This window comes from Pelodiscus sinensis, chromosome 10 (assembly GCF_049634645.1).
Source record: "Pelodiscus sinensis isolate JC-2024 chromosome 10, ASM4963464v1, whole genome shotgun sequence".
NCBI classification, from domain to species: Eukaryota; Metazoa; Chordata; order Testudines; family Trionychidae; genus Pelodiscus; species Pelodiscus sinensis.
In genome coordinates this window covers 27,112,552-27,126,832 of record NC_134720.1, presented here as the reverse complement: position 1 = coordinate 27,126,832, position 14,281 = coordinate 27,112,552, and the positions used below count along the sequence as shown (strand labels likewise).

Sequence of the window (14,281 nt, the reverse complement as noted above, 5' to 3'; positions counted from 1 at the left end):
CTTTTTACCACATGTTCAGCTTCTAAAAATTTCAATTTTTTAAAAGAAGTGCATAAATCTGTATAAGAATTTAGAATGAAGGAAGCACAAATAGAAAATAGTCTTCCCAAGTACCTGCCTCCTGTAATTCAGGAGATAGCCCCTTTAAAACAGGAAATGGCCACTTAGACATTCTGCACCAGAGAAGATTCCCTGGGCCAAATAAACCTCAAAAGCTTACATGCCTAATGATTCGTCTTTCTAAGAGAGGTGTTAAGGTAGGTACAAAAGTCCGAGCACAACCTCTAAAACCACCGCAGAACCTGAGTATTTCTGTGAAATGCTGGGCCTAGCCTCACAGATTTGGGACATATGCATGGAGCAGAAGCCCCTCAATGTTACTCCTCAAGGTCCTTTACACACTGGCTGGTTTTGCTGCCACTGGTTCCCATGCCCATAACCTGAGCTCTGCGAGCCCTTTCAACAGGGATCCTAGATTGCAAAATAGAAATTAATGCCTCTTAGCTGTGACAACAGAAAATCTGTTGGATACAGAAAACAGTGTAGAGCAGCTGCTATCATGTAACACCATCCTAGTACCTCACCTCAGTGAAATGCCATACAATCTTTATTACTGACAAAATATGTATTGCTCCACTGCACATAAAAAGCCCCATAATAGAGACCCTCCCTATATTCTAACAAAGCAACACACCTTCCCTCAACCCATCTATTGAATTAACCCATAGATCATGCACACTCTTGACAATCAGAGCATGGTCAGTATTCTCCCCAAGATCTGACTGAAGATTTTACCCCAGTTGACAAAATATTAATCAATAGGGAAGAACTTTAAAAAGAGCATCAGCCACCACATAACTGACAGTTTTGTGATGAATCAATCACTTCCTGATGACAGCTGTACACATATATACTAGCTGCTTGTTCCTTCCTTCCTTAGTACTGATAGAGAAGTAGTGAAAAATAGGCTGAATTAAATAGTTCTCTTCGCTTAATCTCAAGAGTGCTTTTTTTTGATCACCAAAGATGAGCACTGAAGGACAGTTGCCATGAAATTAACAAATAATCTCACTCCCATTATAAACCCGTGAAGGGAAGTAATCCTAGGCCATGGGAAATCAAAATGTATTTTCACTGAAAAAGCAGCAAAGATTAGAACTGTTCAAAGACCTGCCACTAATATGGTGGTATAAATCTTCTGAATTGTGGTCACGTAGAATTATGATTCTAATTTGCTGTGAGGTTCAAAGATATTAGGAATCATGAGTTGGTGGCAAAGATTACCTAGCCAGCACCAAATCTTTGCATCAAAAAGTTGTCAATTTGTTGGTTGTTTTTCAAAAAGAGCTTTTGATCGTTTTTACTGAATAACTTTGACTCGAGCAGAGTCAAGGCCCAAGAACTTTTGGGGTTTTGCAAGACATAAGGGCTGTGTCTACATTGACATCCCTTTCCGGAAAAGGGATGCTAATGAGACACTTCGGAATTGCAAATCCGCGAGGGATTTAAATATCCCCCGCGGCATTTGCATTTACATGGCTGCCGCTTTTTTCCGGCTCGGGGTTTTTGCCGGAGAAAAGTGCCAGTCTAGACGTGATTTTCCGGAAAATAAGCCCTTTTCCGGAGGATCCCTTATTCCTACTTTCAAGGGATCCTCCGGAAAAGAGCTTATTTTCCGGAAAATCACGTCTAGACTGGCGCTTTTCTCCGGCAAAAACCCCGAGCCGGAAAAAAGCGGCAGCCATGTAAATGCAAATGCCGCGGGGGATATTTAAATCCCCCGCGGATTTTCAATTCCGAAGTGTCTCATTAGCATCCCTTTTCCGGAAAGGGATGCCAATGTAGACACAGCCAGGGTGTGTCTAGACTACACGGTTTTGTTGACAAAAGTGGACTTTTGTCAACAAAATTATACCTGCATTTACACTACCACCGAGTTCTGTTGACAGTAAGTCGACAGAACACGGCAGTTTTGTCGACGGTGGTAAACCTCATTGTATAAGGAATAATGCCTTTTGTCGACAGAGTTCTGTTGACAAAAGGCGCTATTGCATCCACACTGTACTTTTTCAAAAGAGAACGTCTAGACTCTCTGTCGAAAAAGAGGTTTACTTTGTCGACAGAACTGGCTGTAGTCTAGATGCTCTTTGTCAATAGTATCTGTCGACAAAAGCCTGTAGTCTAGACACAGGGCTGGCCTTAGGCCGATTCAACCGATTCCCCCGAATTGGGCCCCGCGCCTAAAGGGGCCCCGTGCCCTGAATCCGGAAGTGTGCCGGGTGCCATAGGCGCGAGTTAATATTCAGAGCTGGGGGCCCTGCTCCAGCAATATTTAGAGCTGGGTCTCTCCCCCGACTCTGCCTGGAGTGGTACCCGACCACCTGCCGGCCCCCCCCCGGGCATTCTCCCATTCCACCCCCAGACCGTCCTCCTCGGCCCCGGACTGTCCCTGTCATGCGCTGCTCTCGGTGAGGCTCCCCCTCGTCGGCTGCTGTTGCCATGCGCAGCTTTTCCATGAGCAGGGATACGCCTGGCCATGACATGACATCATGACCTGGGACTTTAAGTGTCTTGGCGCTGCATTGCGGGGCGTGGCCTGGCTCCGGGTTCGGAGTCCGGGGCCCAAGCGCAGACTCCGGTCCCGCAAAGTGGAAGGCAGAAGGTAGAGGAAGGGGTAGGGGAAGGGGAAAACTAGGGGGAAGGGGTGGGAGAGGAAGGGGCTTGTGGGGAGGGGGAGAGAAATGCCAGGGGGCCAAGTGCAGACAATGAGGAAAAGGGCAGGAGGGGAGATGTCAGTGGGGGGGGGGGGGGGGGAGAGGGTGATGCTGGGAGAACAGAGGGTAAGGGCATTGAGGGTTAGAGGGGGAGGGGAAGTTGCTGCGAGAAGGCTTGACAAGAGGTGGGCATGAGAAAGGTGGAGATGGAGCAAGTCATGTGTGAGGGCATGGGGGCAGGAGGGAAATGGGGGCAGAGAGTGGTGAGGGGGTGGGCATCAGGGAAAAAGAGGGCAAAGGGGGTGGGGGCAGGGGCAGTAAGGGAAGAGGGAGGCACCAGGAGGGTGCAGGGCTAAGGGAAGTTGCAGGTGTCAGGGGATTTTGGGGGTGAATCAGAAGGGAAGATACCTGCAGGGGAGGGACCAGCACCAGAGGAGAGAGGCAGGGCAGGTGTGTAGAGGGAGGTGTTAGGAGAGGGGTAGCTCACATGATCAGAGTGGGGCTACTGGAGGAGTGGGCACAGGGGGGAGAGAAGGGCTGGTGGAGGGGAGGCAGGTCTCAGGAAGGCTGAGAGCAGTGAGAAGGGCAGGAGTCAGGACAGCAGAGGAGGGTGAGGAGTTGGGGGGCAGCAGGCACCAGGAGAGCTGATGGAGCAAGGAGAGGAGACATGGCAGCAGAAAGAAAAGGTAAAGGTTTATAAAGTATTTATTAATAACTTGGGTGCTACAGTGGCACATCCAAACAAGCCACATGAACTCAGTACAGATACACCACACAAAATCCATTCTGCTCATGGGAGGAAACTCTTAGACTATGTCTACACTGGCGGCTTCTTGAGTAAGAAAGCTCCAATGGCCATTTTAGCCATAGAGGTTTCTTGCACAAGAAATCCCTGCCGAGCATCCACACTGCCCTCTTGCGCAAGAAAGCTTACACTTGTTAGAAAAGAGCATAGCTCTTGCCCAAGATACCCTCTCTTACCAAGCCATACTGTAAATTTCCTTGAGCAAGAGCAGATGGGCAGTGTGGCTGCTCTGTGGGTTCTTGCGCAAGAACGCCTATACTTGCGCAAGAAGCCGCGAGTGTAGACATAGCCTTAGAGGGAACACTTCCCCCAGCCTCTCTGCCCCCTTTCACACACATTGGGTTAATGCAATTGCAGGATAGTTGCATGAGGGTGGCTTGGTGGGGGCCAAACTAATCCCTATTGGTAGGAGGATGGTGGGAAAAGTCCTTCAAGAGGGGTGACATGACACCTTTTACTTCTGGTCATGTGTCCTTCTTGCCCAGAGCGTGTTGCCTCCAGAGGCTTGGTAGCAGGGGTCAGGGCATGGTTAATGTGGGTCAGGGGGTGTGGCTAATGGGGGTCGGGGCATGGTTAACGGGGCTAGAGGGTGTGGCTAATGGGGCACCACCAAAAATTATACAAATCTGCTGCCCCTGCCAGCCCCGAAGGAGGAGTGCGTCGGCTGCCTGCACCACAGGAGGTGTGAGTTCAGTGCAGGGTTTTCCTGTGCCACAGGGAGGGTGTGTGTGGCATGTGTGCTGTTTCTTTTTTAAATTTTATTTTTTGCTTAACCAAAATTGCTGCCGGGCCCTGTCGAAATTGTTCAAATTGGGCCCAGCACTTCCTAAAGCCGGCTCTGTCTAGAGGTACCCATAGTCTGCTTTGAATACTTCTGCTGATTAGGACCCTGGTCCCATTGAAAGTTGATTATACAATACTCTAGATTATTTTTGTTTAATGTAGCAAAATTAAGGTTAAAATTGGATCTTGCTTCTGACACTTTCAATACCATTACTTTGTAAACAAGCAAATTGTATTAGGTAGACATGCACTCCCAGTTTTGCCCTCAGCTGAAACCACAATTCCCCTCTGCTGTCAATGGTGTTGTATAAATGTGGCCGAGGAACAGAAACTGGTCTTAAGTCTGCTTTTCTGGGGAGGATACTATTTCAGTTATAAGTAGTCACTTGAAAGGAAAGGGACATTGATTTGCATCAGTCTTTTATTTATTTATTGAAATATCTAATGTACCAAAAACCAGAAAATGAAAGTACAGATACACATTAACTTTTCAAAACAGACAACCTATTCATTTGTGGAATGAGTGGTCTTTCTGTTTTGATAAGGGTCCATACCAACTGAGATGGTAAAGGACTTTTGAGCTAAATAATTTTCACAGTATACAAAGCAGTTCACAAGAATTTTATTTCAGTAAAGATGCCGACCCATCCTACAGGTTGCTTGCACTGGTAAGACTTTGTAGTGTGAAAGTCAGAATTAGATCGTATCATCAATAATTTGTATTTTCCACATTAACTGTTATGATAAGTTTAATTACCTGTGCTGTCAGAGTTCTAAAGTGCTTGCTGAGTGTTGAATCTTCTATTGAATGCAAGTCTGATTATGATACCATACAGTACAATTATATTATGGCAAATGAAAAGATGAGTTAATACAGAATTTGAGAACAAAATTCCCATGTATTTTGAAATGCCCTGGATGATTCACATTCAAAATGTGTGCGTCTAATTCCAAAAAACTATCATATGGAATAACTCTTAACCAATAATAAATTTATCTGAATCTTTTCTTTTACTCTATGAGCAAATATACCACATACCTGAAAAAAATGTTAAAATAGTTTTCTTTATAATACATTTAATGTATAACTTGTGCTTTTGCAACACATTTATAAATGCAGTATGTATTACACAATCAAAACTATCTCTCAACATTCAAATCAAAATAAAATATTTAAGTACTTACCATACAAAATAAATACATCTATTAGAGGAAGAACTCATTTAGAGCAAGTTCAATAGATGCAAGGCCCAGAGAGAGCACAGTAAAAACAGCAAAAGGGATTTTTTTTCCAGGGTGGGGAGAGGAGGGACTTTGTACCCTGGCACAAGCTTCCAAAGGGCAAAAACTGGAAGGAGACTTTTATTAAATCTAGCACATTGAAATCAATGGAAAGATTCCCATCAGAGTGCAGCAGGCCTTGTTTCAGGCCCTAAATGATTTAGAGCAAAATCTGTTGTGACTATTCAGGCCTTTGTTACTACATTTTGTACCCTCACAAGGTTCACTGCCAGTGAACTTTGCACTAAAAAGAAAATGTGAAGCACGGCTACTTCTAGTAGGTTTATTAATGTTACATTGTGGCTTTTATATATAAACCTTCGGAAGCTCTAATACAAGCAAGAAACCCACTTCAGCACCTTCTTTCCACAATGAAAGCGAGAGAAAATTGGGTACTTTTAAACAAATAACTTTATAAAGTGCTTAATAAAATTACAAACAATCAAAATTAATGATTTAAATCAATGCTCATTTTACTGTTGAACTAAAGAGAGTACTTTAAATAAACAAATCAATCTTTATGCCAAAATTGGAAGTGCCTTTCAAATCAGTAGTTTGGTCCAGTGAAGTTCTTAAAAAAAGAAAAATGTTTCCCACAAATAAATAAATCCAACATTTTCATCCTATTTTAAAGTAACAGTACCTAAAAAGCACCAAATTCATTGCAACGACTCTTTTCTTCAAATAGGCCCACAAATCCATACATTTAAATCCAGTTAAATGCAAAAAAAAAAAGCCTCTTTCACTTCGTTACATATTCACATCAATTGCAACACAAAAATACGTATTGAAAAAAATTAAAGAAAAAAATTAAAAATTTGCTTCCTAGCAATAACTAGTGCATTGAATTTTGAGTTTTCTTCAGTGCAAACATAACACATTTCGATCCCACCTTCCAGAGTCAGAAGTGTGAAGAGTGTCCGTATTGGCTCACTCCTTGTTGTGGCTGGTTACCTAAATAACAAAAAACAAAAACAAAAAAGCAAAGTGTTTGTCTGTGTTGTGCGCTATACACTTTAAAAAATTCATTTATAATTTTGTATTTCAAATCACCATAGTAAACAATAAGCAAGGCTCAGAGCATTTCAGTCACAAAATTAGTTTCTCTCAGTGCTGAACAGTTGCAAATTAAGGACCCAATTCTGCACATCCACACAAACAAAATTCCAAGAGAGCTTTGCCTGCCCAAAGATTGCAAGATGGGCCCTTAAAAATGACCTTTCAGATAACAATTGCATGCAAACAAATGGGCCTGAGCTGATAAAGTAAAAAGCAACTATTTTGTAACACTTGTCTTCCTTTCTACTCTCATCAATTTCTGCGGTATTTAATCTTTCATTAAAAAAGGAGGGACTCCTCACTTGTATTTCCTTGATCCACATGTGGATCATGCTTCCCCTCTCTCGCTTTCCTTCTCAGTGCTTCCAGGAAAAAATCCTACACTCTTTTACCACACCATGCACATGGGCAGGATGAGTGCAGACACACACAACCCCCTCCCCATGGAGATTTGAGAGGAAAGATAATGTAGTCTCACATCCTATTAACTTCATTCTGTGCCACCTCCATGGTGGAGATCCACCTGCCTTTAAGCCGGCAAAGGTTATCTTACAGCAGTTTGGCTTTAGTGGAGTCATGGACAATGGGAACACAAATCCAAGACAGGCCTTGATGTGCACACAGTGATGATTGTTTTGAATAATTAAGTAAATGTGTCAATACAATGTCTGAAACATGACCAAAAATGAGTGCAAGAAAAACAAGAAACAAAATGTAATGCAATGGTGTCCCTGATTTACCCTGGCAATTGAAAATAGGACATGAAAGGGGAAAACAACATTGACGGAACTCAGATGGCACACAATTAGGTTCCAATCCTGCAAACGACTCAGTTTGGATTTCTGTGTTTCCATGCAGACCTATGGGAATCAATGGTTGTGCTGGTACTGAGTCATGTGCAGAGTCTGATCTTCAGGATTTGCAGTTACCTTGTTCTCACAACTGTCCTTTTACTAGGGACCAGAACTGAAGGTGTCAATAGGTTGATGTACTGACATTTTCTTGTTTCAAATATGCAAAAGAAACTGCAGAGAAATAAATGTCTTTTATAGACGGGTATACTTACTAGAGAGCTGTTTTTGGAGTTGTCTGACTAAAGCAGCCGTCTGCTGTTGCTGCTGTGTCTGCTGCAAACCTTGTCTTGGAAACTGCAACGGTAACAACAGAGAAGATGATAAATGCTTATACGATTCAGAATGATGCACTGATGTCTTATCAAAGAAGCATGGTATAGACCTTCCTCAAAACACAGAGAAAGCAGACACTAAAATTTTTATATACATATAAACAAAGGACTAGCATGCTGAATTTAATGTATCATGGTATACATCGGTATTAATGAACTGGGGACAAAGAAAATCCTTCTTAGATTTCCTGCTTCACCAACCCCTGACCCGAGTAGTAAGCAGTTTGTTATAAACATCAGGACTGAACATGTACAATAGCCTGAATAAACCTCCCAAACTGCTATCATACTGGCTCTCCAGGGAACTGCACCTCCTGTTGTTACTGTAGACACTGGGGGAGGAGAAGAATGCACCAGCAACTCTTTCAGATGCTCTCCACTTTCTCCTCCATCTTCTCTTTAGTTTTCAGTTAAGTCTCCAAATCTCTGGTGTCCCCCTGCCAGAGCCCTACACAGATACAAAATTGGTATCCACATCTGCAAAAATAAGCCATGGATAGCAGTGAATGTGCAGGGCTCTACCCACTGCTGTCATTGGTATGCTTACATTGCAGCTGGGAGCTTACTTCCCTAGCGGTGTTTAAGTCTCGGCTCGACAAAGCCCTGGCCAGGTTGATTTAGTTGGGATTGGTCCTGCCTAGAGCAGGGGGCTCTATGTCTCTGTGATTCTATGTATACATGCTACAGGTTGGATCTCTATAGACCAGGCTTCCCATGTCCCACAACATCCATTGTCCGGCATCTCTAGGTGTTCCCTGGTTGAAACACTCAAAAGGGGAAAGCTGGGAGCCCTGAGCTCACATTTCCTCCCCAACCCTTCCAGAGCTTCTGGAGCCCTGCAAACTAGCTCATTTGCAATGCTCCAGCCCAGGGAGGGAGCGACAGGAGCAGGGACAGTGAGGATGCACAGGGGAAAGCAGCAGGGTGGCTGTGGAGTCCCATCTCCAGCAGCCAGGAGTGCAGCCTTGAAGCTGTGGGGTTCAGTACACTCCCACGGGGCTGTGCTTCTCATCCCTGGCCACAGGGTTCCACAGCCTGCCCCACCTTTCCCCCGAGCATACCCCCCTTTGGTCAATGCTGGCCATTCTGCTGCCACTGGAGCAGAGCCAGAGGCAGTAGAGAGGCTAGCACTGACCTCACTTGGTCCAGCAAATTCCGTTTTGGTCAAGTCCTGAACATGCTGGATAGGGAGATACAAACTTGTAGTTCGTTTGAGCTAGTTAGCTTAAAATAGCAGTGTAGGCAAGAACAAGTTCCCAAGTACAAATCCACTGGAAACCTTGGAACATATTTAGGCAGCTAGCCACTCATGCTACTCCCAGCTACTGGAATCATAAAATCCTAGGGCTGGAAGAGACCTCAGGAGGTCATTGAGTTCAGACCACTGCCCAAGGCAGGACCAATCCCAACTAAATCAACCCAGCCAGGGCTTTGTCAAGCCGAGACTTAAACACCTCTGGAGATGGAGATTCCACCACCTCCTTGGGTAACCCATTCTAGTGCTTCACCACCCCCCTAGGTTTTTTATTAGGGTTTTTCCTAATATCCAACCTAGACCTCCCCCACTGTAACTTGAGACCATTGCTCCTTGTTCTGCCATCCATCACTACTCTGCCTTTTTAAACATGATATGTTAAGCAGAACTATTGCTTGTCTGGCTGCCCACGCTGGGAAGTGCGCTCCCAGCTGCAGTGTAGATGCTTGGAGGCACTGCCAACCCAGTACCAGAGACTCTGAACATGCACAGAAAATAGCAGGCAAGGAGGGAAGATTCTATGTAACAAAGAAAAATGTAGCAGTGACGTTCTGGAGTTTATATTGACCCAGCTGTCACCAAATCTATTGTTGCTGAAAGAGACAGAATGTGAATTTGGGAGCATTATACATACATTTGTTTTCCACAAATTCTGGAAGTCAAAACTGCTCATTTTGTCCGATCACATCCTAGGAAGAAGCAAATGCTGCTTTTCAGTTTCTCTAAGTACTAATTGTAAACAGAAAAGAAAACCTCCATACTTCTTGAAAATCACATATGTAACTGACAACAAAATCAACTCAAAGGAGACACTTCTGAAGATAGATGACGACAGAAATTTTGGTAATATATAATGAAGACACACAGAACAAAGAGTGGTGAGGGCTATAAAGAAATACGTGCTTTCCTCCATCCCTGGAACCTTCTACATTTCATGTTGGCTTATAGGATATTACAGGTGCACCCCGGCAGAGACAAGGCATAGATTCAGTCTTCTTTTGCAGACCATCCCGCATTCCTATCTTTGAAGTGGCTGGCATTCATCCAGGAAAGTAAGTGATTTTACTGCATGTCCTGTTCAAAGCTGATATGATCAAAACCAACAGAGCTTTTTATCATTTGTAAGTAACTACACGTTGGACCTCCCTTGGCTGACACCCTTAGGAATTGACCCACTTCAAATGAGGGATTTTGCCAGACCAGGGAAGGTCAATGCCAGCCCCTCTGCTGCCAGCCTCTGGGCTTTCCCAGGGAGCCACCAGCCTCCAGCTGCTGGATTCCCCCCTGCTCCTAGCTGCTAGTTCCCTACTCCCAGGCTCTCTCAGAGACACCAACCCTGCATCCAGCCCTGGCCCATGGGCTCTACTGACAGCTCTGGATGGGCTCCCTGCACCTGGCTCCAGTCCCAGCCCAGCTGCATTCTCAACCTGCCAGCCCAGCTCTGCCCAACCTCCAGTAATGTCTCTGTCTAGTTGCTTTTGTTGCCAGTTGTTTATGTGATTTTCTGTAATTCAGAAGGTTTTCTTTTCTATTTACAATTAACATGTAGAGAAACTGAAAAGAAACATTTGCTTCTCCCTAGGATGTGATAGGAGAGCATGCTTTCAGCTGACAGCCCCCTGGCTGCGGGCCCAGCTGCGCACTCGACCTCCAGCTGCTGGTTAGCTCCACTGGATCTGGCCTGGCCAGACTCCCAGCTGCTGGCCTCCTGGCCACCGGACTCTCAGCTGGCTCCCACTACCAGCCACCAGGGCTCACTGGTCCAGCAACATCCCTGGTCCTGCCAGACCAAACTAGTGTGTCTTGAACCAGAAAAGTTCAACCTGTATTATGTTTTGACTAAGTGTAATCACTATCAAAACTGATACTGGTGGGGGAGGGAGAATGATTTTTTCCCCCACTATGACAAAATTAAAGATAAGCACAAAATGGCCTGAGCCCCTAGGGTTCTGCATACCACTTGCTTGTCAGTGTCTGTGTCCTCATTCCCTTTGACTTCAGTGGGAAGTGAGGATGCCCAGCACTTTTCAGAATCAGACCAGCTCTGCCCATATCATAGAATCATAGAATAATAGGACTGGAAGGGACCTCGAGGGGTCATCGAGTCCAGCCCCCCGCCCTCAAGGCAGGATCAAGCTCCGTCTACACCATCCCTGACAGATGTCTATCTAACCTGTTCTTAAATATCTCCAGACAGGGAGATTCCACCACCTCCCTTGGCAATTTATTCCAATATTTGACCACCCTGACAGTTAGGAATTTTTTCCTAATGTCCAATCTAAACTTCCCCTGCTGCACTTTAAGCCCATTACTCCTTGTCCTGTCCTCAGAAACCAAGAGGAACAAATTTTCGCCTTCCTCCTTGTGACACCCTTTTAGATATTTGAAAACCGCTATCATGTCCCCCCTTAATCTTCTTTTTTCCAAACTAAACAAGCCCAGTTCATGAAGCCTGGCTTCATAGGTCATGTTCTCTAAACCTTTAATCATTCTTGTCGCTCTTCTCTGTACCCTTTCCAATTTCTCCACATCTTTCTTGAAATGTGGCGCCCAGAACTGGACACAGTACTCCAGCTGAGGCCTAACTAGTGCAGAATAGAGCGGCAGAATGACTTCACGAGTTTTGCTTACAACACACCTGTTGATACAACCTAGAATCATATTTGCTTTTTTTGCAACAGCATCACACTGTTGACTCATATTCAACTTGTGGTCCACTATGACCCCTAGATCCCTTTCCACCATGCTCCTTCCTAGACAGTCGCTTCCCATCTTGTATGTATGGAACTGATTGTTCCTTCCTAAGTGGAGCACTTTGCATTTCTCTTTATTAAACCTCATCCTGTTTACCTCTGACCATTTCTCTAACTTGCTAAGGTCATTTTGAATTATGTCTCTATCCTCCAAAGAAGTCGCAACCCCACCCAGTTTGGTATCATCTGCAAACTTTATATGAAATAAAACAACAACAAGGAGCCCAATTCTGATCTCATTTATGCCAAGGAGAATCGGGTGCAAGTCCTTTCAAGTAAGCGGAATTACATCAATAGATCACTAGCCAGAGATAAATCTTAAGGGCTAAATTCTGCTCTCCATTACTTCAATGGTCTTTCATTGACTGGAGTGACATTACTCTATGAATATTGGCATGAAATCAGAATTTGGCCATAAATTCGCTATTCCAACAACATTCATTACTTCCCTAGCAATTCTACCCAGGAGTCTGGGGCCGTGTTAACACAGTGGGACTAGCACCACTTTATTTTCTAAGCTTGTGGCTGCCATTCTAAGAAAATTATTCTCTGTTAAGAGCTTTTATCTGTAGGTAGCTGATGATAAATAGATCTTCCACGTGTGCGGCTGAATTAGAACAAGAATAACATGTGCTCCGAACTCCAGATGTTCCTTATACAAGCTTATAGCAACTTGAGTAGGTAAATAATTACAGAATAAGAAAAAAATGAGTAAATACACATCATGTATCTGGTTTGGTCAACACAGACATTTGACTTCAAAAGGTTTTTCTGATTAGTTTCAATTGGTAAAACTGAATTTTATTCTTACATGTTAGAATAAGAGGTTACTATGGCACATGAATTTTAAAGAATTACAATTACACTGTTTGCATTATGTTAAATCTCTTTTTAAAAGTGATGCTTCTCTTTCAGTTTTTTCAAAGACTAAGGACCCAAATCTGTAACCCCTTAATCACATAAGGAGACATTACAACAAAACCATGAATATTCACTGTATATCTGGAAGGTGTATTTCTATCTTAATTCTTTCATTATGGCATTATTGTCAGGGTTTATTATAAATTGCTACATTTTAGACATAAGAACAAGAAAAAACCTAGGATACTGGCAGAAAAGAGAATCATAATTCAGAAATCACTTTAAAAGACATTTATCACTGGGTATAATATACAGCGTAATAGACTTGGTCTATCCGTAAATCCCTGGATTAAACTCTGTTCTCAATTATACTGCTATAAATCCAGAGAATGTCTCCTGAATTACACCAGTGTGACTGAACCAGAATTTGGCTGATTGCTCTTTAACAGCTCAGTTCTACAAAGCTAAGCACGATGAAGATGATGTTACACAGCAATTAAGCACATCTGCTAAGTACTATGCATGTACTTAAGTGCAGTGTAGGAGCAGGGAAAGAATGCTCATCTTATTGCAGGATTGAGACACAAAGTAATTGAAGAGACACAACAGGAAGGGCCAAAGTAGACCTCAGTATTTATTTTAGAGGGGTAAAAGTATCTTCAGGCAGAGTTTAAGTGTTTTTTTGTTTTTTTAAAAGATCACTGCCCAGATTCCAACAACAAAACATGTTAAAGGATTCCATCATATTTTCCCCCTGGATTTGCAAGTATCCTTGATATTTAATTTAACACATCGGCCATCACTGTCCACCTTCAAGATTACAAAAATGAAAGTTCATTGCCCAGTTCATCAGGAAGATTTCCCAATAATGAACTAATTTCCCACGAGGATGGTGATTTTTTTTTAAAAAATGTTTCTCAAATGCAAAGTGTCATATAATAAAGATGAACAATCTCAGCCCTGCCAGATCCCTGTCAGCCCATACAGGGTGATTTCTTTACATTATATTTTCTAGTGTATGTCAATCTAACTTTAGATACCCAAAAGCAATGAGGCTTCAAAAGCTTTCTACAAACTTTGGTTTGGGACCCCCAAAAGCGGGGAGGGGGGAGCAAGATCCAGCTCAAAAGGCAGATCCAAACTTTCAATCCTTTGACCCTCAAGCAGGGAGAAGCTCCAAGCTACCTAAAGTAGCTGGCTGCTCCATGTAGTCTCTGTGCTCTCTGCTGGGGTGTGGGTTTGTGCGCTGTCCCCTTCAACTCCTCTGGTGCATGGCACAAAAAGGCACATGGAGCAGCCAGCCACTTTGAGCTATGTGGGGCTATGGCAGTCAGGAAGCTTGTCTCAGGGTTCCACTGGGCTGGGAGTTACCTAGGTAAGCACATCCCAGCCAGAGCCTGCTTCTGGCACCACAATTCCCTCCCAGACCCTGCACCACCGCACCGCCCCCCCCCCCCCCCCCCCCCCCCCCCCCCGACGGGCCCCAGGCCAGAATACTCTCTTGTTCCCATACCCCTCTCCCAGTTCCTGCACTTCAATCCTCTGCCCCAGGTCAAAACCTCCTCTTCACCCAAACTTCTTCTC

At 44.0% G+C, this 14,281-nt stretch overlaps 1 protein-coding gene across 9 annotated transcripts in view; it reads right to left on the bottom strand.

Annotated features, from left to right (window-relative positions):
- Positions 1-5,683: 5,683 nt before the first annotated feature.
- The window catches only part of MED12L (mediator complex subunit 12L), a 348,149-nt gene continuing 339,551 nt past the window's right edge, over positions 5,684-14,281 (bottom strand). For all 9 annotated transcript variants that reach the window (XM_075937723.1, XM_075937724.1, XM_075937726.1 and 6 more), the window contains 2 exons: positions 7,709-7,790; positions 5,684-6,537 (listed from right to left, as the gene is read on the bottom strand). In XM_075937723.1, the coding sequence (XP_075793838.1) occupies positions 6,485-6,537; positions 7,709-7,790 (135 nt within the window). In that variant the 3' untranslated portion in view covers positions 5,684-6,484. The remainder of the gene's footprint in view (positions 6,538-7,708; positions 7,791-14,281) is intronic.